Source organism: Eptesicus fuscus, chromosome 4, assembly GCF_027574615.1.
Source record: "Eptesicus fuscus isolate TK198812 chromosome 4, DD_ASM_mEF_20220401, whole genome shotgun sequence".
Taxonomy (NCBI): Eukaryota; Metazoa; Chordata; class Mammalia; order Chiroptera; family Vespertilionidae; genus Eptesicus; species Eptesicus fuscus.
In genome coordinates this window covers 98519375-98544117 of record NC_072476.1, presented here as the reverse complement: position 1 = coordinate 98544117, position 24743 = coordinate 98519375, and the positions used below count along the sequence as shown (strand labels likewise).

At 39.7% G+C, this 24743-nt stretch overlaps 1 protein-coding gene across 1 annotated transcript in view; it reads right to left on the bottom strand.

Annotated features, from left to right (window-relative positions):
* The window catches only part of DNAH5 (dynein axonemal heavy chain 5), a 196369-nt gene that overhangs the window by 15857 nt on the left and 155769 nt on the right, over positions 1-24743 (bottom strand). Inside the window, exons 62-73 of the mRNA XM_054714356.1 lie at positions 22483-22618; positions 21351-21667; positions 20109-20264; positions 18806-18988; positions 12401-12644; positions 10937-11051; positions 10262-10452; positions 8307-8428; positions 6174-6323; positions 3508-3753; positions 1881-2100; positions 348-553 (exon numbers count right to left, since the gene is read on the bottom strand). Of these exons, the coding sequence (XP_054570331.1) occupies positions 348-553; positions 1881-2100; positions 3508-3753; positions 6174-6323; positions 8307-8428; positions 10262-10452; positions 10937-11051; positions 12401-12644; positions 18806-18988; positions 20109-20264; positions 21351-21667; positions 22483-22618 (2286 nt within the window). The remainder of the gene's footprint in view (positions 1-347; positions 554-1880; positions 2101-3507; positions 3754-6173; positions 6324-8306; positions 8429-10261; positions 10453-10936; positions 11052-12400; positions 12645-18805; positions 18989-20108; positions 20265-21350; positions 21668-22482; positions 22619-24743) is intronic.

Below are 24743 nucleotides of genomic sequence, written 5' to 3'. Positions count from 1 at the left end.
TCTTTTAAAAGCACACACTTCAAAAGGAATATAGAATTCACTTTCATTTTTTTAATATTTTTTTAAAATAAGTTTCCCCACCTCTGGAAAAAAAAAAAACACCTTGTTAGGATGTTTTATATGTAATGTCAACTTGACTGAGAAATTAAAAGATAATTTTAAAAAATTTATTTTTTAGCTGAAATCAAGAGGCAAGTGTGACCCAAGTTGCTATGAATTAAAGATCGACTTTGCAAGCACAGAAAATCATCACTCTTATAAGATTAACTCCAAAGCTGGGGGATGGGGGCCATGTTAACTTGGGGACCCACCATCACCAGTGCCATGAAGCAGCTCACACACAGTACCTTTTTGATATCCATGTCATCCAAGTGGTTTTGGATGAACTGCACGGTGGCATTAAAGTCCGCTTGATTAAATTCATAAGGGATGTTCCACCCCAGGGGACCAAACTTCCGCCTCTCCTGGACCGTGGAGTGCAGGAACGCCACTGCGTACAGCATGGGCTTCCACTGGGCCACCGTGCTCACATCCAGTAGGTCTTGGCTCACACCTGTGGCGGTCAGCTGGGTGAATATCTGTATCATCTCTCATACATCTCTGTTTTCTGTTTAAGTTATTAATTCTCTTTATAAATTCCTAATATTAAACTTCACTTATCTTGAATTATTTTTATGACATTCATATGGCAACTATAATTTAACTTTTGCATATCCAGAGGGCATTTCTCTCTGAAAAATCTGCAAAGAGATTTGAGGGGAGGCGGGGCTCGCTAACATGATTCAAGTTCCTGCCAATCTAACAAGATAATGTGGGGATAAAATACAGGTGGAAGAATGATGGCAGTAAAATAAACACTGCTACTAATTACTACAACCACCACGACTAAATAATAATAATAATTTTTACATTATTATTATTTGGAGCGTGGTGCATACACTATTTTAATTAATATTAAATTGTTAATACTATATATTGAAGCCCATTTCAACCTAATTATTATTGAAATAATAATTATGATCACTATGTATGTATCTACAGTATATTATACATATAAAATCATATGTTTTTTCACTGGTAATCTTTTTTCACTGTCGTCACCCTTCCACAAAAACTTTATCCCCACATTACCTTATAAATTGGCAGGAATTTGAGTATTGTTAGCAATTCAAAAAAAAAAAAAAAAACTCTGTTGTTTTTTTTTTTCAGAATGATAGAGAATTATTATTATATTCATTACTAGAGGCCTGGTGCACGAAATTCGTGCACGGAGGGGGGTTGTCCCTCAGCCCAGCCTGTACCCTCTCCAATCTGTACCCCTCTGGGACCCCTCAAGAGTCCAGACAGGGAGCCATGACCAGAGGAAGCCAAGGCAAAGAGAATGCTCTCAGCTCCGGTTGTGAATGGAGGGCATGTGGTTGGGTTCTGCTGCTTTTGATTTCTAACTTCGCTATGGCTCTGACATTCTGCCGTGTGGCTTCATGAAATGACGGCAGGCCATGACTTTAACTCAGCCTCTCCTCCTGGAAGAGGCCACTGTCCTACTTCAGGGCTGGAGCCGAAAGACCATGAATAACAAAAATACAAAATGTAAACAGTAACATAAAAAAAGGCAGCTGTCCAGCAGAGAACAGTACAAGCCAAAGTAAAGTAATACGGGGAACACAGGAAAAAATAAGGTGGGAATTCTGAGCTCTGACACCTAGCACTGCCAGGTCGTGTTCCATAGAACCAGCACAAGGGGCCATCTGCGCCTCATCACGTAAATAACAGTACTAGTTGCTTACCTATATCCTAGCTGATTCTGTTTTTACAATTTCTTTAATAAAACAATCTAAGTACAAAAACTCCAGTGAACTTGGAAAAATTCCTCCACTTACCGCCATACGTTCTCTTCAGCCCTGCACGGAGGCCCTGCGGAGGCTCATTGGCAAATTTAATGGCCATCTGCAGGAGTGTGATGGGAAACTGCTTATGAACCTCAGTGGTCATCCACAGGCGGAAAGCACCGTGTACCATCTCAGTTTCTGTAACCATGTCCATTAGCTCATCCAGGAAATCGAGTCCTAGGTGGCAGTTCTGCAGAAGTGCCCATCCTCCCTGAGTGAACAGCAGTGAATGGAAACAACCTATTTTGCGTTTTTCCCAGAGATTTAAATTAGTGCATCCTTTAAAAATTGAGTAATTAAAATTTAATAGAAAAACACTCTAACTACTTTAATCTAGGTCAAATCTAAGGGTGCAATGATGTCAGACAAGACACAGGATTCTTAAATGCAGATGAATATTTTTTCTTCTCCAGAAACACTTCAATCAGACCCCTCAGCCTCCCAACGGCAAACTAAGGTCATCAGACTTAGCACAACCCACCTAAGGGCCCCTCCCTTTCACCAAAACTGGGGGAAGGGCACAGCGTGGGGATGGTAGAGCCTCGAGGTAAATATGGAGGTTCTAAAACCCAGTGGGCTTAGTTCTAGACCAGAGGAAAGAGACGAGATGCAGCTCAGTGGTGAGGTTCTAGATTCAGCAGCCAGGACCTAGAGCCCAGTGGTTCCATGGTAAGCCCAGAGGTTTGGGGTTGGAAGGTAAGAAAGCCAGTCCTGCCTCATCAGGGGAGACCCTGGAGGGCACAGAAGGAGTCTTGAGATAGGGGGGATAATCAGACTCAAGGAAAGAGGACTAAGGTTAGGTCCAAAAAAAGGCCAGAACAGAATCTTAACTCAGATCGCATGTTCTCTAGTAGGAATGAGGAGCCAAGTGGTTCTGTGCCCCCATCATACCCAGCCAAAGTGGAGGAGAGGGGAACAAGGATGGAAGGATCCTCCAGGCTGAGCTGGACACCCCAGAGAGGGCTAGACCACAGTAAACACATGAGTGCCTTGTCCTGGAGCCAAGGTCTAGAAATGAAATGGAGGACCTTTAGCATCCTATTAACTTAAGTCCTTGAAAGTGCCCCAACTCTAGATGTAACTGTCACATTAGCAGGGTTGTCAAGGGCTTTCCAGTGTTTGGTGGCTCCCAGGCCATTCCTGAGCACTGCATACTCTTCATGCTACAGAGTTTATAATCTGTGAAGGACTTTAGGAGCCCTAGAACCTCTGGCACCTCTGCAGGGTGATGGCAGATTCCTGGCCTCCTCAGGATTTGAGCTGTGCCTGGGGGACTCCATTGTGCATTCCGTAATTCAAGAAAGGCACAGGTAGATTCTGGAGTTCTGAAGATTCCGAGAGTGGAGCTGGAGGGGCCAGAGTATATAGCAGAGGGGGCAGAGCTGTGGACCCCACTGAGGGTTTGGGATCTGGAGTGGGGGTTGGCATTATGCAAGCTGGTTAGGAAATAAGATGTTTGGTGAGGTAAGTTTTCCATAAGTCAAGGCTCAGCAGAAAAAGTTTAAAATTTATCATTCAATATGTAAATTTAAACTCTTAACAAGTAATACGTTCTGTAATTGTTACTCTATAACCTGTAATGTCAACAACATAACACAAATGTAGACATTGGACTCACGTTTGCCATGGTCTGCTGCAAGAGTTTGCGAGCATGGACCTCCTGGCCTTGGCCCATGGACACATAACGGGTTTCTATTTTTAATCTCTTCCCCAAGGCGATGATGGAATCCGTGGGATCTGAGCCCATAGACAGGAGACAGATGAGTGGTGTCCGTGGATCAGATTCCTCCCAGGTCTTTTCCAAGTCCAGGATGACCCCTTCCACATAGTTTTCTCCCATGGAGTCCATGATGTACTTGCGGGCCTATCAAAAATAGTACACCAGTCACCAAAACTAGTCCTAACTTCTTTATGTGTACAATGCAGGGTGGGCTCCAAAATGCATCTGTATAGATTATCTCAATGATGTCCACAGTAACCTGCCCATTAAAGAGGGCAGAGGCGTTTATAATGATATATTTTCTATTTTTTCATTTGGTAATCTTTTTTCACTGCTGTCATCCTTTCAACTCCAAGAAAATCCCCCCAAAACCTCTTTGTATGTTTTCAAACTGATACGCAATAATTATTACATTCATTATTGCTATTACTAGTAAATACACTATTTTGATTAAAATGTATTCCAATCATCCTGAGTAGATTTTATTATCCCTATTTTACATATGAGAAAATGGAAACTCTGACAGAGCATCATTTTTGCAACCAGGCAATTGAATATTCCCTGATATGAGCAGTCATGCTTAGAGAAAATGCTGAGAGTGAGCCTGATGCTGCTTATGGGGAATGGGAATTGAACATGTCTACATTGTAGACCTTCTATTATGCTTCCCAAAAAGATATCTGATGGAATACTACAAAATGAGTCTAATCCAAGAATAAAAATTTTCGAGGAGAGGGGCCTTCTTCCAGAGGGGACTTCTAGACTTTCTAGAGACCATAAGAGCCATGGGACACCATTACAAGGACATAATCATATTTCCATTTCTTCTAGAATATACAGGATGGAGTAGAGTGGACAAGAGTGACTATAGGAGACCAGTTAGGAAGTCATGGCTATCATCAGCCTATGGATGTCAGAAGCCAGGATGAAGGTACAAAGGAGCATGGAAGGCTTAAATTTCAGCATTGGACCATTTAAAATAATAATCATAAAAAGAAAAGAAGGAAGGAGGGAGGGAGGGAGGGAGGGAAGAAGGGAGGGAAGGAGGGGAGGAGGGAGGGAGGGAGGGAGGGAGGGAGGGAGGGAGGGAGGGAGGGAGGGAGGAAAGGAAAAGGGAACTACTTGAACCTTCTACATTGCCCTTAAATAAGGCAACTGTTTTACAATTCATTTGGGCAGAATAAAAGTAATGAAGTTGAGAACAAAAGCTGAAGGAAAGGTGATCTCAGTGTCCGGAGCTGCAAAACTCCTTTTCCTTTTCTCAATAAATCATTGAATCTAGTTGTTTCATTACTGCACAGTACCTAAGTGGACGTGGAGATGGTTACTCCATGTTTTTAACAGTCCCTCTGGAGAGTGAAGGGGAATGTTTCCTACATTCTGTTATAAACCCTGCCTATGTTACCCCTTGGCTTACTTGGAGAAACCCTTGAAGAATCAACCTATGTGAAATATTAGTTAAGCTTTTAATTGTGAAGGCAAAATACGATGACTCTTTTTAGTGAGGAAATGTCCATGATGATAGACCAGCAGATTAAAGGTCTTTAAAAAGGTGATCTTGTGGAGGTAGGAGTCACATTTAAACCATATGTAAAATATATACAATTTAAAAATGTTTAGGCCAGCCTACTTCCTTGCATCAAGGGCTGTACACTTTCTGGGGAAATGCCCACAAGTTTGAGAATGCTTCCTCTCTAGTCTCTCTTCTCCCTAGAAACTTCACATTCTTCCTACTTAAGGGGACATTGTTTTACTACCAGCAAAATGGAGCAGCCATATCATTTTTGAGTTAACCCATTGCGGATGGTCACGAGAATTCTCATGTTTTCTCTTCTAAGGCTTGTGGCCAATCACAAGAATTCTTTAAAAAGATACTAGCTTGTAAGAACATGTAATAAATAACTTCAACATGCAATGGGTATTTAATTTTAAAGCATGCCTTTAACATTTATGTAAAACGTTTTTTGTACTCGTTCAATAGATACTTATCTGGCCACTGGAGAAAGCTAGCAATAAAACTACTGGTCCGCAATGTTAATATAAAAAATGATACAGAAGAATAAGATATTACCTTTATGTTATACCTACACACCAATCTTAAAAGCATTTCACTCTTGTACCATTTGGGCCAAAGAAGATTATTAAATCGCTTAGCCTCAATGTACATCTCGGTACACTTATTTCTCATTTATTTTTCCATTTTCACATTCTATTGCTAGAAAAATACATGCAAGACTACAAAAATATCTCATTGGGATTAACATTTTAAATATGTCTTTAAGTTTAAAAGAACAGCCTCCTTAAAAATGTCCTTTTAATTTCTTATAATATATATTTTATTGATTTCCAGAGAAGAAGGGAGAGGGAGAGAGAGAAACATCAATGATGAGAGAGAATCATTGACTGGCTGCCTCCTGCACACCCCCTACTGGCGGTGGAGTCTGCAACCGGGGCATGTGCCCTGACTGGAAATCGAAATGTGACCTCCTAGTTCATAGGTCGATGCTCAACCACGGAGCCACGCCAGCCAGGCTCCTTTTATTTTTTTAATAGGGACGTTTTACCTGGGCAATGGTTCTGTCAGGACACCAGGATCTAATAAGTAGAAGGCGTCTAAAGCAGTCAAGAGATTTATCATAGGCATTTGGAAGAGGTTCCTCCTCAGGGTTTTCCTTATCAAACCAAATTTTCCACATTTTCTCATTTCTTGATATCTAAAAATATAAGGGGACATGTGTGAATGATATCTCTTGGTAAATTTTTTTTTATTTTATATTCTAGTGCCCAAAAGTCTAAAAATTAGCAATCAAATGTGATTTGCTCTAATGACACTCTGTAGTAACAACAGCCTATAAATAGCTTCTAAAGTACAGAGAACCCTGGGTTGTTTCATTTCTTTTATGTCTTTGTAGTAAAGAAATCAATGGAAACTCATTATTTTAAGGAAATCTGATTTGCTCCATGAAATCCTCTCATGATGAAGAACCAAGTCTCATTCACTTACGTTTCCTCACTTCCCAGGACCACTCTAGGTACCAAAAAAAGAAAAAAACACCACAGTATTTAATACATCCTACATAATAAAACAGTAATATGCAAATTGACTGCACCTTCTCTACGCCCAAGCCATGCCCACCAGCCAAAGCCACACCCACCAGCAAATCAGGGCGAGTATGCAAATTACCCAACAAAGATGGCGGTTAATTTGCATACGCTGAGGGAGGGAGGAGTGAAGACTGAAGACAACTTAGAAGAGGGAGGAAAAGCAGAAAGCAAGGTGGCTGCCAGAGGGAAAGCCCAGGCGGGGTGGAGCGGGGTGGGGCGGGGTGGGGTGGGGCCGGGCGGGGCGGGCAGCAGCGGTGCTCTGGTGCAGGCGTGGTGGCCACAATGGCAGAGGCAGCGGCAGCACATGCGGCCGCAGCGGCCGCTTGCAGGATTCTTCCTGCAAATGGGCTACTAGTGTTTTTATAATTAAAAGATGATTTTTGGGCCAATATGCTATTAATTAGAGTAATTAGAAATCTATCACTTAATATCAAATAAATAATTAGGCACTGGCTTCCTTTAGGCAACTGATAAGGAGGAAAAAAAACCACTCCATTATCCTTTGGAGCTTAAAAACAATCAAAGAGAGAAGAGCATTACATAAGCAAGCATCTGAAAAACAGAACAAACAACATTACAGATAAATACAATCTTATGTACTCTAGTATATCCCCTTTGGTTAAATACCCAAGTGAATATCTTAGTGATCTAATTTTTAAAAAAACATTTCAGGTTTGTATTTAGAACGTATCATGTAAGAATAAAAAATAATAACCTCTTTCAAACACGAAAGACTACATAATGTAGAGAAATTCAAGGTATAAGATATAATCTCCAGAAGATAACAACCTCAATGACAGGTAATGGTCCAGGTAAGGTCACTAGGAGTCATCCTGTGGGGGAACAAGCTAGAGTGCATTAAAATCTCCCAAATGAAAGTTTCTGATTAACTTAAACTGGGAAAGTAAAAAAACAAGCATTGTAAATTTTCTGGTTAAAAAAAAATGTTTTCAAGTCTTCAACTTGTAGTTAAATAAAGCCACGTTGCTGTCAATGTCATTTCTCTCTGGTCATCTGATATTCAAAAACCCATCTCCTGGTCTGTCCCGATTCAATTCTCTATACTCAACTTCCATGATCCCAATATATACACAATTCACCAGCAACCGACTGATTATAAAGGGCAATAACTTCTAAAGATAAGAAGCCAAGTGTCTGCATTAGATTCATACACAGATGACTAGCTAAGGCAGTATAACAGGAAGGGCAGAAGAAGAGGCAAAAAGATATTTAGCATAAAGAAGAAGACTGTTCATATTTCTTTTCATATTTAACCTCTAGAAAAAAGGCACAACCTCTTAAGTTTATTAATTATTGCACCTAATTGAATCTATCCATTTCTCTGCTTGTGGATCTCCAGTTGATGATACTGACACATGGCACAGGGCAGCATTAGTTAGATTTCCTGAGCAAATAATTTGTTAGGGCAAGACCAGTCTGCAATGGGTGGAGTGTGCTGTATCAGAGTGTAAGTGAGCTGTGAGGAAGGTCAAATACAGGTCATATATTTTACAAGTATCAATATTAAGAAACCCCTCTCTTCCAGGAATATTGTAGCATCTCACTGCGACATTATCATAAGCACAGGTTACCTGATCAAGGATATCTGAAAACTGTCTAAGTTTGCTGAGTTCCACCAAATTCAGCCAGGTCATGTCCAAGATCCATTTAGATGGTTTAGGAGGACAAGTTTTAAGGTCCAATGAGGCACCACCTTTTAAATTAAACATATAAAGCTATTATAATTTCCTTTTTTATTATAAAACTATAAAAACTTTTGCTTAAATTATGTTAATTTCAATTATTTTACTACATTGACATTTTTAAGCTCAGAAATATAAGTCATGGTGATGAACAAGATTTAAAATTTAATGAAAGAATAGGTGACTTCACAAAAACACATTTAAGAATCAGTAATATAACTTTGGAGCCAGGCACATGCTGGATTCTATCCTAGCTCCACTTGGCCAAGGATGCTAAGCTCAAAGTCATTTCCATAAGGAAATGCATGCCTGAATTTAGGATATCAGGAATTACTTTCCCCTAGGAAAGCTCAGTCAGCTAGAGGACCAGAGTAGTGAGGCCAGAAATCAGTAATATATGATGTGTGTCTATCTAAGGCATTGTCTCTCCAGGTCACTCATCTTCTACGTGCTCAGCTTTAAGAAACTTAGAAAATAAAGAAACCTAAGGAGCAAGGGTACAAGAGACAAGAAATTGGAGGGAAAGAGAGAATTGTCCATAAACATACATTTGTAATCTCAGGTCTAGCTGAATGAGTCTTTTCTGCTACTATAAGATGGATATGCATATATATATGAATATGAATATGCATTTGTATATATATCAGTATGACTACACACCCTCCAGGGCACAGCATGTGCATATACACACCCCCTCCCTACTATCCCCATTGGGGTTCTCTTCAAGTTTCTCTGCAAATCCACTCTCCAGGTAAAGTCATGAAAATCCCTTCCAACCCCCAGATAAAATGGAGTCTTATCTTTAAAGGCTTTGTTTAGAAAAGTATAGTAGATGAAACCATTTAGACCCCTACTATCATTTCCACAGGCACTTTAAATATTTCCTGTCTTGCCCAGCCTGTGTGGCTCAGTGGTTGAGCGTCAACCCATGAACCAGGAGGTCACAGTTCGATTCTCAGTCAGGGCATGTGCCCAGGTTGTGGGCTTAATCCCCAGTAGTGCAGGAGGCAGCCAATCAGTGATCCTCATCATTGAGGTTTCTATCTCTCTCTTCCTCTCCCTTCCTCTCTGAAATCAATAAAAATATATTTTTAAAAATAAAATAAATATTTGTTGTCCTGACATTCAAGAATGTGATGGTGAATTTATGTTTTCTCACCTTCCACGGGACTGTCTTGTTCCAGTGTATAGGGGACCTGTCTGTGAGCAATGCTTCAGCAGATTCAGAGTAAGTGTCCACAGGCTGAGCTGCACAGGTGCCTCACCCACCCACTCCAGCCACCCTGATTGCTTTGCTTTCCCTCCACCATACTCCTTGCTTCCACCGGAGCCCTTGATGCTGGCTCCTCTTCCTTCAACACTCTTCCTCCCCAGAGCCAGTGCTGTGATTCTTCAGGCCTTTGCTCACCTATCCATCTCTCAGGGAGGTCTACCCCATTAAAGATCCCATATATCCCATTTAAATGTTAAACCTCCCCTACCCCACACACCCTTTATCCAGCTCTGTTTTTTCCATGTGCTTACCAGCTTTTCACATACTGCATAATGTACTTATTATTTCATGATTTTTTTTTATGTATCACCCACCCAAAAAATATATAAACTCTACAAAAGCAAGATTCTTCTTTTTGTTCACTGATGTGTTCCAAGTGCTTATTCTGTGCCCCAGCACATAGTAGGTTCTAAACAAGTATTCATACAATAAATGAACAAATATCTCACATAAATGCAATCTTCAATGAAATGCAAAGAAACTATTATAACCAGAAGAAATTACTGCACAGGACCTTCACAATCATTCCTATACCTGCAGTTGTGTACAATGCTTTAGATGTTATATTGACCTTTAATAAGGGTGAGAAACTCCTCATGCTTGACCCAGTTCCTCTGGATGTCAATCTTCAGTGTAAGCAGCAAGGTGAACAGGAATTTGTGCTCCTCATACAAACCCCGGGCAGCATACTTATAGACCTCATAGGTCATGTGTTCTATGATATTAGCAATTCTTTTGCTTGTAATTGGGCTCTTGACGGACCTGGAGTGGAGAACATTGAAATCAGACTCATCCCCCTGCCCTTTTCAATTGTACATAAAAGCAACGTCTTGAATGTAGAATAAGTAACTTTGGAGGGCCAATTCTTATTTTGTACACAACAAGGGTAAGACCTCTAAATCTAAAATAACAAGCATTTTCTCATTGTGAAATAACAGAGTCCATAACGTCTTCTAAATCAATTTTATCCACCAGGCATTATCACTCACAACAATGTCTGGGGAATGTTCTTGTTTAACAGAAATACATGAAACCACAGGAATCAATCAATGGATGAGTACTAGGTGGATCTTTCTCTGAGCATAAAATGATACATGAGAATGATTTGTTTACACAGTAGCAATTGCACTAATCTTAGACTTAAAAGAGAATAAGACTCAGCAAAGCTAAAGAAAATTATAAACGTAAAGTCATCATCTAGACCACAGGTAGAGAATTCAGCTTGCCTTCCCAAGCACACACACACCTGGCTAAGGAAAGGTCAAACAAGCCCAGAAACTGGCGGAGCGAAGTCTGATACATCTCATTAACCAAGCGCATCTCGGTGATGAGGAAGTAGAGGATGCTGCCCCGAGTAGCCACTGAAAGACAAAGTAAGGCTGCATGTACTATCAGGCTGGAAAGTAAATGACCCAGGGACCGATCAGCCTCAATTCTACATGAAAACAACAAATTCTATTTTTATGTCTTACCGATAACTATGTATTAGCAGTGGGAGTCTAGAGCGATGTTCATCCTATGTATTTAATTCTTACTTACAGGCTTTGTTTAAGTAGTCCACTATTTGTGTTGAGCAAATGGCACTTTCCATTTTAGAATGTCTAGATCCCTTACAAGTACACTAGAGGCCCAGTGCACAGATTCATGCACCAGTGGGGTCCCTCAGCCTGGCCTGCGCCCTCTTGCAATTTGGGACCCCTCAGGGGATGTCGGGCTGCTGGTTTTGGTCTGATCCTGCAGGACGGGTGGTGCGCTGCTCCCTCTCATCCTGGCCCCAGTGAGCCTGCCACTGCCGCTCCATAGTGCTGCCATGGAGATGGGAGAGGCTCACACCTCTGCAGCTGTGCTTGCCTGTTGGTCAGCTGAGTGGCGCTCCCGCTGTGGGAGTGCACTGACCACCAGGGAACAGCTCCCGTGTTGAGCATCTGCCCCCTGGTGGTCAGTGTGCATCATAGTGACAGGTCATTCAGTTGCTTAGGCTTTTATATAGAGAGATTGTACTGTTTCTTTATAGGTAGAAAAGACAACTGAAGGGATATCAAAGGTTTTAACACCTAGCAAGTTGTGTAGGCAATGAAAGGACCTCATTCTTAAGTGCCATGAAGAAGCTGCGCCTAATTTTGGCTTAAAGCTGGCAAAACAAGGCATCACAAAGAGGATGCACCTGACTCTTCATTGGGAGAAGATATGGTTTCCATTATTTTCCCAAGAGGAATGGTAACTTACTAAAGGAGACTGAATTCTTTTAGCAGGTTCCTCTAGTAACCAATGAACAACACCAATTTTCAAACTGGTGGATAAGACTGAAGAGCTCCCGTTATACCGAAGAACTACCTTCCAAATACAAAGACTACAAACAAAACACTAGCTATTTGTTGTCAAACAATAAACAACTAATGAACAGCCCAAAATTCGTGCATTAATTCCTCAGATTTTACTAATTTGTAGTCAGGTAGTCTTTTAAAATTCTCCCTTTCCGTTCTAGTTTAAAAATAAGTTCACAGAAACTTTAAAAGATCTGCCAACTAACATGAACTAGAAAATTAACATCACTATAAAATATTATCATCTCAATTTTACTGAATAGAAATGCCACAAAACATAAATGGCCACCCCACTTTGCAAGACCATTGGCCTAATGTCAATTTTTCTAATTCTCATTTATTTCCTGCTTCATTTTCCTGTGACATTAGTTCATTACCAAACTCACCAGGTCTGTATTCCTCCCGGGCTGCGTTAATTTGAATTTCTGTATCAGCTGAAATTTCCAGCTTCTGTGTCACCTCTTCAGCAGTCTTTTTTGTGTTACTCAGCACAATAATGAGACTCTCATCTTCCACCAGCGACCCCTGGGTACTCGTCAGCCGGTAAAGCAAATTATCTTCTAGCTCCTTCATTCTTCTTTTGTTTGCGGTCACATCTTCCATAAGATGAGTTCTTTCTTTCTCCAATTCCTGTTAATTTGCATAAATATATTTTATTCCTTAATAACTATTGTTTGGCCATTCCTTAAAAAGTTAACATACAGGGCTGTCCTCAAGCTCCTCACTATAGTTACCATATTTGGTTGGAAAAAAAAAATACATACATCCAGTAAGAGAAGGAGAATTAATAGAAGAAAGAAGAATTGGTGGCAAACAATGTGAAATTTGCTGAAAGTACTACCAAATTCCCTTTACCAACTATTTCTTTTATAAAGTCAAATCATTTTAAGTGGCTTTGGTGATTACACTTAAGCTTGTTTTGAAGATGACATATATTTGAAAATATACTGAAGTGTATTTGAGGACAAATATATATGTCTCAGATGAAATACATTTACTTCTGCAGTTACATTTAAATGGGAAAATCTTCTTTGCTTGTACAGGTGCTGTCTTCTCCAAGTGAAGTGAAGATGTGTCTTCCCTATAGGTCTTTTATTGGCAGCGTGGGAGAGAAGGCTTCAGAAGAGTATTGGCCCTATTGGCTATTTCTTCCTCCTGGTAGTTGGAGAGGGAGAGACAGTGGAAGAGAGGAAAGAAAAGGTGGGGTTGGTGAGGGTTGGGGAAGGAGGAAATGGCCATGACATTGAGCAAGCCAGCGGAAGCAGGAAGCCCATAGGCTGGGCCATAACAGAATGCTTCTGGCACCAAATCAAAGTGTATGTGAAAGTATCATTATGCGAGAGGCTCTAACTTTGAAGCTAATAAAAGAATCAAAAAATGGGAAGGACAATGAGCAAATAGTATTTAAAAATCTAGTCATGTCTTGGTATCAGAAGTACAGACATAAAATTCTCTGTAACCCAAAAAGCATGAAGTTAAAATCAAGATTGTGGTTAACTCAATTGCATTAAGGCAAAGAGCAAGACCACTGGCCTCTGCTTTCTATTCTAGCCAGTTAACCTCCGTTGACTGAACAGTTATAGTGGGTAGGCTCCTACCAGGCTCCCAACTCATGGTCTGAGCACAACGTGTCAGGTCTGGTAATATTCTAGAAAAGGAAAACTCCTTTAAGCAAAACAAAAGCTTTGCACTTATATCATTTCTTAATTCTTTGAGATGTAGCAACTCAAGCAAAACTTGCTCTTATTATCTTTGTTTCCATCTGTTACTTAGTTATATTTGGAAGCTTCCTGAGTAGTTATTTTAATTTATTTATTCACTAGATGAGAATCTCAAATTTGGGTAATGTAGAAATTAGTACAAACAAGTGATATTTAAAGACCACCATAAAATTTCTTTCCAAAAGCAGTTATAATAAAAAAAACATTCACACCATGCGTACACTAAGAAATATAATGATAATAAAACTAAAGGGAAAAACTTCAATTATTTTTATTGCCATAATCCAAAATTTCACACCTAACACCATCATTCCTCAAGGTGAGCTTTATAAAAGTCCTCACCTGAAGACAGGTAAGAGAAGGAATAGAGCAGTGGGAGGAGTGATGGTTTTGACATCAGAAAGACATGTTTGAATCCAAACTCCCAGGACTTATTAACTACATGACCTTGAACATGTTACACAACTCTACAAACCTCAGTTTCTTCATCTGCAAAATGGACATAAAAACAGCTCAAAGAGTGATTGTGAGGCTATCGCCATTAAAGCAGCTAAAACATCGACTGGATGGATAGCTGCTCAGAATGTGTATCTTCCCTTCTATCCCCTCCCTTGATTCACTTCCCTCATGGATTTTCAGAAAGATTACAATGTTTATTTAGAAATGAGTAGTTTGAAAAATAAAATCATAAGTTGGCCCCAAAAAGCATACTTTAGATTTCATATACCATCATAAAAGCATAAAGATGTAGATGAAAGGGGATTTTAAAAAAGAGAACTTTCTACTCTTGCACTCGTGCTCAGGATATGTGCTTCCCTGTCTACAGGAAATGAGAGCAGGGACTGAAAAACCAAAAACCGCCCCAAGTTTTACTGAGTCTTTTCCTGAGCAACAGTTTTTCTTCTGCCCATTTCCCCCCACCCCCCAATTACATAGCCCCTGCCCTAACTGGGGCATTAACTTTTAAGTATTCCATGGTGGCCTACTCTGACCACAGTTGGTCTCCCTTTTCTGCTCCTAGTCATTCAGGAGATCTCTCTTAGCTTTTGGGAAAAGGCCAAAATTCTCAACATGCTTCACACCACCTGTCACTACCTACATTACCAACCTCGTCTCCACTTCCGAACTATGGGATTGAGACCAAAATTATGCCTCCAGGTTGCTTTAAAAACCATTATTAATAAAATAAACACAGTTATTAGTAATGCATTCAATAAGTGGCAAATTATTTAATTTCTGATTTTAAAAGTAGTAAGTAAAAGCTTGACTATTATTGAGATGGTGTGGTCAATTTAATACTATTGTTAACACTATTTAAAATAAATTTGTCAATTACAGTACTACATTTATATTGCCAAAGGCTTGAAATAAGGCTAAGTACTACATTTCCCCCAAAGCTTGAAACCAATTATTAATATACTCCAAAGGAAATAGTGAAATTTAAAGTAATATTTGGGATTACAAAAGCAAAGTATGTATTACATGGTACAAAAGTGGCTGAACACTAGAACAGACCATAGTAGTGGGGAAAAGAAAGTTATCTTTGAAGGAAAATAGAAGAATTGCTGCTTGCTTTTCACTCAAGATTTAAAAATAGAAAACCTACTTTGGGATAAGGTTTTAGGCATATTTTAATTTGTATGACTGATTTAAATTTATTTCTGTTGACTACATAAAAAATAGTTCTTTTCAGATTAATATGAAGGAGGAAAATTAATCAAAATAATTTTGTCTGTACACATTTTTCCCACAAAGGGATGATCTCTTACACACACACACACACACACACACACACACACACACACACACACACCAGTAAACTTGTGTGCTCTGCATTCTATATCCTAAGGCTACAATGTAAAATTTTTATATAAACTGTGAAAAGTATCCCCAAAGTGAATAAGAAAACACAGCAGTTATTCAGTACAATTTCAGGAAATGTACAATTTATTAATTAAATGATCAAAAATTAAGGGCTTCAACAAAGATGCAAATGAAAACTAAAATCCTTTGTGTACATAAATGGCACCTGTAACCAAAGATTTGAAATTGATAATAGAGAAGAGATGACAGCCTTTCAGACTTCTCATTTATAAGCTATCACCCAGGCTTTCATTCCCTAAGATTCCTTCTCTTCTGCACTTTACATTGCTAATTAAAATAGAAAGATTAAACAACAGAACTCGGAAACAGATTTTTTTTTTCTCTCCTACCAGTGAGCCGGCAATAACACTGTCTGTTTAGTGTCTTTATTAGATTACTTCCCATATCAGCTCCACCAGGTTCAGGCTCCTCTACCTCCAAAGGAAATCAATCATCTGCCTGTCTGCTCATCCGGAATTCTAAACAACAATTACCCCTGAGGCTTTGCATTGCGTGATAATAGAAGTTGTTAATTGATATTAGTATTTTTCTCCTAATACTGCAGAGGTCTCTTTGCGTTTCCTACTTGTTCTCTAGGACCAAGGTCAGAGTGAGCCTAGGAGACTGGGTTTTCTTTAAAGGAAAGCTGCTGGAGGGCTACTGGTTTGCTGCCTGCTTAAAATGGTCCCGATCCATCACCTTCTGGTGACAACAGAGGCTGTCTGAATCTACTCACAGGTACATCAATCAGGTCAACAATTGAATATGGCCTTGGTGTGAACTTGAACAGCTCACACATTTAAAATGACTGCCTCGAAGCACACAGAAAAGTGTAAAGTGAGTTCAAAAGTCTGCCTCCCTTGCATTCATAGGCTCTGGGGTTTCCTTTGGTTTCTGAGGCTAACAAAACTGTGGGTCCAGCCGGCTGTACAGCTGAGCATTCCTGAGACCAGATCCCGTGTGAGAGGGCTCCTCACTACCCTTTTTTCCTGGACACTAGGAAGCTGGTAAATTATGGAATCAGAGAATAGTGGTCTTTCCCTTGCAGCATAAGCTACAGCTCCAAGCCACCTTCCCCACGAAGAACCTACAGACCAGTGAATGCACAACTCATGCCGACTGAAGACGCTCACCATTTTGTTTCAGCCCCACATTTAAGGGATTTTCTTAGATGCTTTCCAACATCAACTTCGCATTGGTGGGACCTTCCTAGCTTCCAATAACCCCCTTGGCTCTAAAACATTTTATACTGACATTTTACATTCATATTCAAAATCACCCAAAAAGTGATCATAGGGAGACTACATCATCAATGAAGTCAAAGGAACAATTTAAACCTAAGAAAACTTTTTATATCTGTGTTCATATGACACAGACATGGGCTCTTCTCAACTGAGTCACTAGATTACAGGCAATGCCCGGAAAGCACCAGAGGCCACCTCAGAGCCACGTGCCACCACCCAGGCCGGAGAGACACAGTAATCAGAGCAGATTTGGGGGTACCGGTAGGAAGAACAGAAGCTGCAAAATAACAAGCTGCTTGTGAAACGTATGCCACTTAAAATCCTCCCAAATTAAGTCCAGCAGGAGGGAGACTTTGCTTTAGAGAAAAGAAAATACTGGTTGCATGTTGTATTACAATATGGTTCAGGGTAAGAGACCCTCTACTATCCTAAGGAATGAGTGTTGTGTCACGTTACTCTGACCACACTCTTTGTAAGAATCGTTCACTGTGAGACTGGAATGGATTCCGATAATGAGATGACATTCAACTTTCCCAGGAAGAAAGAAAGAAGCCGGGCCAGGGATCCTTATTGCCTTTTCAAAGCTGTTTGAAGTCTTGTTTTCAAAGGAGCTTAAAGTGCTCCTTGCTTCATCTCAAACCTCTGCGGCCACAATCACGGCTCAGCACTGGGCTGTTCTGTTTTGTTGCAACCACAATCTGTCAGGCTAAATAATTTTCTAAGGAGACTCTATTCATCTGAGCTGAACAGAAAGAAAACCAAGGACAAGGATATTATTCAAACTGCCATCAGAGTCCCTTATCTCCCTGAGGCCAGGGCCACCGGTGAGGCAGAGCCTCAAACACGGCACTGGGTCCTGCCCCAAAGACATTACATCTCGTGGATCAAGATGCCCAGTCCTTCCTGCCATCATGACACAGCAGCACTGAGCTTCCTCAACCACCTCCACTGAGATGCCAAAAATGAACAAGTACATATTCTGAAGGTGTTATCACTTGACAGCTAGTCTGTGGCAGGCATTCTAGCATCTGTTCTTGCCATTTTTTATTCCCTGATATTTTATTTGTGGAAGGGCTCAAGCGTGATACAATATACACAAAAAAGTTAAAAGTAATGGGAAGGGCAAACTCCAAAAATTCTGCCAATTTAACCAAAATAAATCTGCAGGTCAGTGTAGCAGGTGCCATAAAGTAAACTAAGAATCCAGAAGAAAATCAATAGCAACTTTCAGAGTCCATCCGGTTTCACCAAAGCAGTCCTATTAAAATCCTCTAAAACCCTCTAGATTTCTCTGCCTAAGACTCACACATTCCCTAGAGAAAATGCTGGTTCAGAACAGGGAAGTTTCTAAATTATTGGCCATTATTCATTGAGCATTAGTTACCCCATAAAAAAGAAGTAAAAACTAAAAAAAGAGAGATCTAGTTATCCTTATATAGCATAATTGAGCCAGTAGCTTCCAGAAAGTTCTGTGAAACTCTGTCTTCTCACAGCATACATAGAACGTTCTTAAATAGCAAATATGAACTAAGAATGTTTGCTGTTACCTGAGTGAAGCATTTTAATTTTATATTCCAAAAGTATATCAAATTAATTGAATGAAAGAAAAACCTAGACATGTACTAGAAAGTTAAAAGTCCATAGAACTCACAATAGGACAAACTCTTCAGGAAAATAAATAAAAAATCAGAATAATGAGGCTAAAAATAAGACTGATATTCTCCTAGTTACATCATTTATCTTTATGAAATCAAGTGATGATAGGTATGTGATTTATGAGATGCAGATGAAATATGTTAAGTAGATATTGGTTAGCAGTTATCTAAGACACTTGGGAAATAATAATGAAAAAACTTCAGAATAAAACAGGAACGCAATCCTATTACAACTTTTATCACATTGTTTTCATTAATGAAAGAATCACAATATAATGCAGAAGAGCGTGTGACCATACTTCACTCACCTGCTTCTCTGTGAGAATGACTCTACCCAGTAACTGGTCTTCTAGACCTTTCATGGTGACAGTGAAGTCAATGATGGAGGTTCGAGCACTTATTTCAGGGGTGTAGGCTGGGTTGGGCAGTTTGGTGGTAATGTAGAGTCTGAAGCCATCCATCACATCTACTTCCTTGTCACTGACTTTCACCTTTTTTATAAAAAAGAAAGTTAAAAGTAATAAAACAAAGATGCATCTTACTGTATCTTTCTGTATAGGATCAAGTATTGCTATAAGCAATTACATACCTAGAGATAATTTATGCTAAAAATGAAATGATCCTCAGGCATTCACATGACTTCAAGCCACAAGGAAGGAAGGACGGAAGGAAGGAAGGAAGGAAGGAAGGAAGGAAGGAAGGAAGGAAGGATGGGAGGAAGGAAGGAAGGAGGGACGGGAGGAAGGAAGGAAGGAAGGAAGGAAGGAAGGACGGGAGGAAGGAAGGAAGGAAGGACAGAAGGACGGACGGAAGGAAGGAAGGAAGGAAAGAAGGGAGGGGGAGGGGAGGGGAGGGGAGGGGAGGGGAGGGGAGGGGAGGGGAGGGGAGGAGAGGAGAGGAGAGGAGAGGAGAGGAGAGGAGAGGAGAGGAGAGGAGAGGAGAGGAGAGGAGAGGAGAGGAGAGGAGAGGAGAGGAGAGGAGAGGAGAGGAGAGGAGAGAGGAAGTTCAATATATACCATGCAATAAATACAGAATTCATCACCAATTCAGAAGACTAGACTGATGGTGTTAAATATCCTTTTAGATAGAAAAACTTACTACTCGAATAATGACATTTTCTGGGAGATTAGGGTAGGCTCCCAAGCAGGTCCAAAAAATTCTCTTGAGAGGGTCAGGGGGCAGCTGTTTTAGGATTTTGTGGTGGTGAGGGTATGGGGCTGGAATGACAGTTCAAAACATGGGCATTGACAGGGAGTTTCATGATGTTAGCTTCCCACCAGTGCCAAAGGAGAGAGAGAGTACCCAGATTTTCTTAATGGCTTGCCCAGATCTGGGACAGAAAGGGAAAGAGGCGTGTTGGGGCTTGAAAACTGTCCACAGTCAAACATCAAAATGGAGTCAGACTTTTTTACACATGTCAAGTAGATAATCCTAAAGGGACTACTCCTGGATACTTAAATCCCAACTCAGGAAGTGTAGGAAAACAAAGCAAATGCCTCTTGCCCCAGACTCGAATTTGAGTTACTGCCTATTGAGAAAATTTCATCTATGTCACATTTACCTGGTCTCATGGTAATTGTTCTGCACAGTTTATCAAAAGGCTTAACCCACCTTAAAGGTAGATCCAGTCTTAATGAAGTTTCTCTCCAAAACATTTTCCAGGGCTGGATCTAGTTCCTCCCCAACATCTTCGATCAGCAAGGGCCTTCCAAGAGAAAGACTGTCCTCCAGGTGGTTCCTGAAGTACTTGTGATTTAGAGATGTGATCTAGAAACCAGATCAAAACGTTGCTCTTGACAGAGATATCATGATGCAATGCACAGAGATAACTCATAGAGAGCTGAGCCTAAGCATTCTGTCACCGGAGGCAGGTACAGAGAATTCAGAGATCCTTACTTGAAACCACAGTTGGTGTGAAGGGATACAGAAAGCTTAAACCCTTTCCATTCTTTTTCTCAGCAGACCATCACTCCCCTTTACTGGGAAGCACAAAACATCTCTGGGTGGCAACACTGCCTTTCCTTCACCATCACTTTTGTGATAAATAATCATGGAACAATTACAAAGGGTCCTTATAAAGTGCTGTCATTTAGTGTGATACAACTCCAGCCTGATCTGTTTATCAAAGAGAGCCTTAGACCCTAACAGAAGAAAGTCTGAGACCTTCGAAAGGTGGCAATTAGTAGCAATCAATACAAAGGCAAATAATGCAATTTTTAGAAGTTATTTCCAAATATCTAAATATTAATATCTAATATTCTATATCACTTTGTAAGGTATATAAACATTGGATCATTATGTTGAATACCTGGAACTAATATAATACTACTAGTATCCCTGTGCACGAATCCGTGCGCCAGTAGCTCACCAGTAGCTCGCTGCTGCCCTCTAGTAGCTCTCCACTGGCTGCCCTGCCCTCCTGTAGCTCTCCTAGGCCCCCCCCCCCCCCCGCCCCCAGCTTGCTGCCCTGCCCCCTTCTGTAGCTCTCTGCTGCCCACCTGTAGCTCGCTGCCCCACCCTCCTGCTGATCCGTGATTCAGTCCTTACGCAGTCAGTCGTTACGCTTCATGGCGTAACAACCATTTGCATATTACATCTTTATTATTATAGATATGGCAGTAATTATAAATTAATAAAATAAACGAGTAAGTAAATTTAAACAAAAACAGCTCTGTAAATAAGATAAAGATAGATAGATAGATAGATAGATAGATAGATAGATAGATAGATAGATAGATAGATAGATAGATACAATTATTTCTAAATAACAAATATTTTATTATTCTTGGATACTTATTGTTCTGGGGCAATAAAACTTGACTAGTAACATAAATATACCCAAACACAAATTACCTGGAGTTCATTTTGGCTTTCTTTATTTTTAATCCAGATCTTGCCTTGAGTCTGTGGATCAATTAACAAAGGATAGCGAGATGCCTTTGTGACAATAATTCCGTTCTGAATGGATAAATCATCATTTGGTAGGCCTTGGAGGTTCCATTCACTAATCGTAGGAGCATCAATCAACATCTCGTTGAGATTCAGACTGTCAGCAAATGGAATCTTCCGGGATTTCATTTCCTTCTGCCAGTCATTTAACATCAGATTGCGAAATTCTTGGTTAAATGGACCAGAATAAGACAGAAAAGCCGTGGCCAACAATACATCCCCTAAAATGGAAAACAAACACCACTGAAATACTTTATGATCAGGCTTGTACTTGTGTAGAATATTAAAAGTGAAAAAAAAAAACACCATTCTTTTAAACTAAATTCCAGAAGCCAAACTGTAACCACATGTTGCTGTGTCTTGATGAATAAGAGGTAGTTTGGTTTACTGTTAAACAGGGTCTAAATAGTCCACCAAGGATTGGCTGCTATAATCAAGCACTGGAGAATTTTGACTCTTGTTGGATTTGGGAGGATGACTTCTGAGTTTAAGATACAACACTTAGAAGACACAGCCTCTATTCAAAGTGACCTTGGTCAATATCATCTTTCATTCATAGAATTCAAGTGTCCTGATAATAAGAGGTTTAAAGGACATTAACCCTTTGCACTCACTTGCTTTTTTCTCGATTCCTTTATTCTACTCGGGATTTAATTTTTTAAATACCCCAGATTTTACAAAGCACGGCAGTAGAATAAAAAACTGGAGTTTCTTTTCATACAAACTTATTTATTTGGGTTTTTTTATATTTCAAATTATTGATACATTCAAAGAGTAATTTGCACTCGACATCTGAGTGCAAAAGGTTAACACATCTAATACAGACTGCATAGATGTCAGACCAATATTCATTCTTCTGAAACACTGCAGTCTCTCTCTCTCTCTCTCTCTCTCTCTCTCTCTCTCTCTCTGTCTCTCTCTCTCTCTCTCTCATAGAACTTTAAAGTAACAGAGTTTGTATTTTGATTAAAGCTTAAATTTGCTAACTCCCTATCACAGTCAACACATGACGTCATTAATACAGGAATTTACATACCTACAAGTCTTTTAGTTTGTGCAGCAAACTCTTTACTCTGTTCTGTCCATCTTTCTTTTTCTCCTGCCAAGCCACCAATCAGTGCAGAGGCAGTCTTCATCTTATGTCTACATCGCTCAGCATCTTCAAGCAAGGTCTAAACCAGGAGAGAAATTTTGTTTAGATAAATACAGCCTCTGGCTGGAAAATGCAACTTAAAACACTATATATGATCTGCCTTTCTGAGACATGTGAGCCATTCACTTCCTGGAAAGCATAAGATTCAGTTCCTGTGTGCCTGTGTCTGCCTAAGCCTCTTTCTTGTGTGGGGCCCTGAGCCAATTGTCAGACCCTCCCTAGAGGTGAACAACTAAGAAATCATGGAATTTGTATCATTTATGATTTCTCTAAAAGCAAAGTATAAATAAAATACAAGCATGCATGTTAATATCATAAAACACACAAAAACCATAAAGAAATGCATGTACTTATTTTTAACTTAGAACAATTTCTGATGTTAAAGGCCCAGCATCATTATCGCTTTATCTACACTACATGTCCTTTCACATCAGGTGAAACTTGAGATTATCTTCAGATTGTGGGGTTCCGAGGCTCGTTCTCAAACTACAGCCATACTTGACTCAGCAGATCCCTTCCTGCTGCTCCTTGTGTCAATAAAGTCCTTTAACCAGACTTCTACATACTGTTACCACTAGGTGCTTAGTTATTAAAAACAAATGGTTCTGACTCTCTATGTTTAAGAGACAACTGTTAATTCTACTTGTAAAAATTTATACTTATGAAATAATGATAGATATAGATAAAGATTTAGCTGTGTAACCAATCCCTAGAAGTTCATGTATAATAATTATATATATTTACTATATATATATATTGAATATATATATTTAGCATTTACAGTTGACCCTTGAACAATGTGAGGGTTGGGGGAACCAACTCCCTGCAAAGTTGAATATTCATAATAACTTTTAAATCCCAAAAAAACGTAATTACTAATAGTCTATTGTAGACTGAAAGTCTTACTGATAACATAAAGTCAACACATATTTTGTATGTTAGATGTTATCCTATACTAGAGGCCCAGTGCATGAAATTTGTGTACAGGTACAGTCCCTAAGCCTGGCCTGCAATCAAGGCCATCTTCCCTGGCTGCCCACAGCTGGCCCCACCACCCACCCCCGGTTCCCTGTTCACCATCAGGTGATCAGAGCCTGACGAATGGGGGTAGGGACTGAAAGGTGGTCAGTGCACCTCATAGTGACTGGTCGAGTAGTCATTCTGGTCATTCCACCATTAGGGTCAATTTGCATATTACCCTTTTATTATATAGGATTATTATATAGGATAATAAAGGCATAGTATGCAAATTGTCCCCTCAACCAGGAGTCCATCCAGGAGTTCAACCAGGAGGCAGGGCCAGCCAGAGGAAGGGAAGGAGGCCCTGGCCAGTGGCGGTAGCAGTAGGCAGCCAGGGGAAGGGAGGGAGTACCTGGCCAGCAGCCGGCAGCCGCTAGGGACCCTACCTGTGCACAGATTTCATGCACTGGGCCTCTAAATATATATATATATTTCTTAATAACAGTTTCTTTTCTCTAACTTACTTTATTGTAAGAATATATATTCTTACAATAAAGTAAGTTAGAGAAAAGAAACTGTTATTAAGAAAATCATAAAGAAGAGACAATACATTTACAGCATTATTGAAAAAAGCCATATATAAGTGGACCCATGTATTTCAAATGCACAGTATTCAAGGGTCAACTGTATATGCTAAATATAAAACAATAGAGGATTATTTAAATAGAGTATGGTATGTTGTGAATAAGAATACTCTGAAGCCATTAAAAATAATCTCATAAAAATGTGTAATCATAATATATCATTAAGTTAAAAATTCCATTTAGAAAGCAGTATGTACTGAATTATCTATTACAGTTTTAAATAAATTTAAAATACATGTAATTCGAGGCATATGTTCACATATGAAGTGATAAAGAGCAAAATATTTCTAGTGGTCCTCTCCAGGTTACCTATGTGTATTCTCTATAAGGAACATGAATTGCTTTTGCAGTAATAACACAATACAGTGCTTTACAAAAGCATGATATTTATTCAGCCTGCCTAAAAGATTGTTTCAAAGATTAAATAAGATAAAGTGGGAGGGTCTGATTTGAAAAACATGAGAAAAAAAAAGCTACGTAAGACATAGTTATCCTCCCCATTACAGGGAAACTCAGAATATTCACGTTCCAGAGCCGACT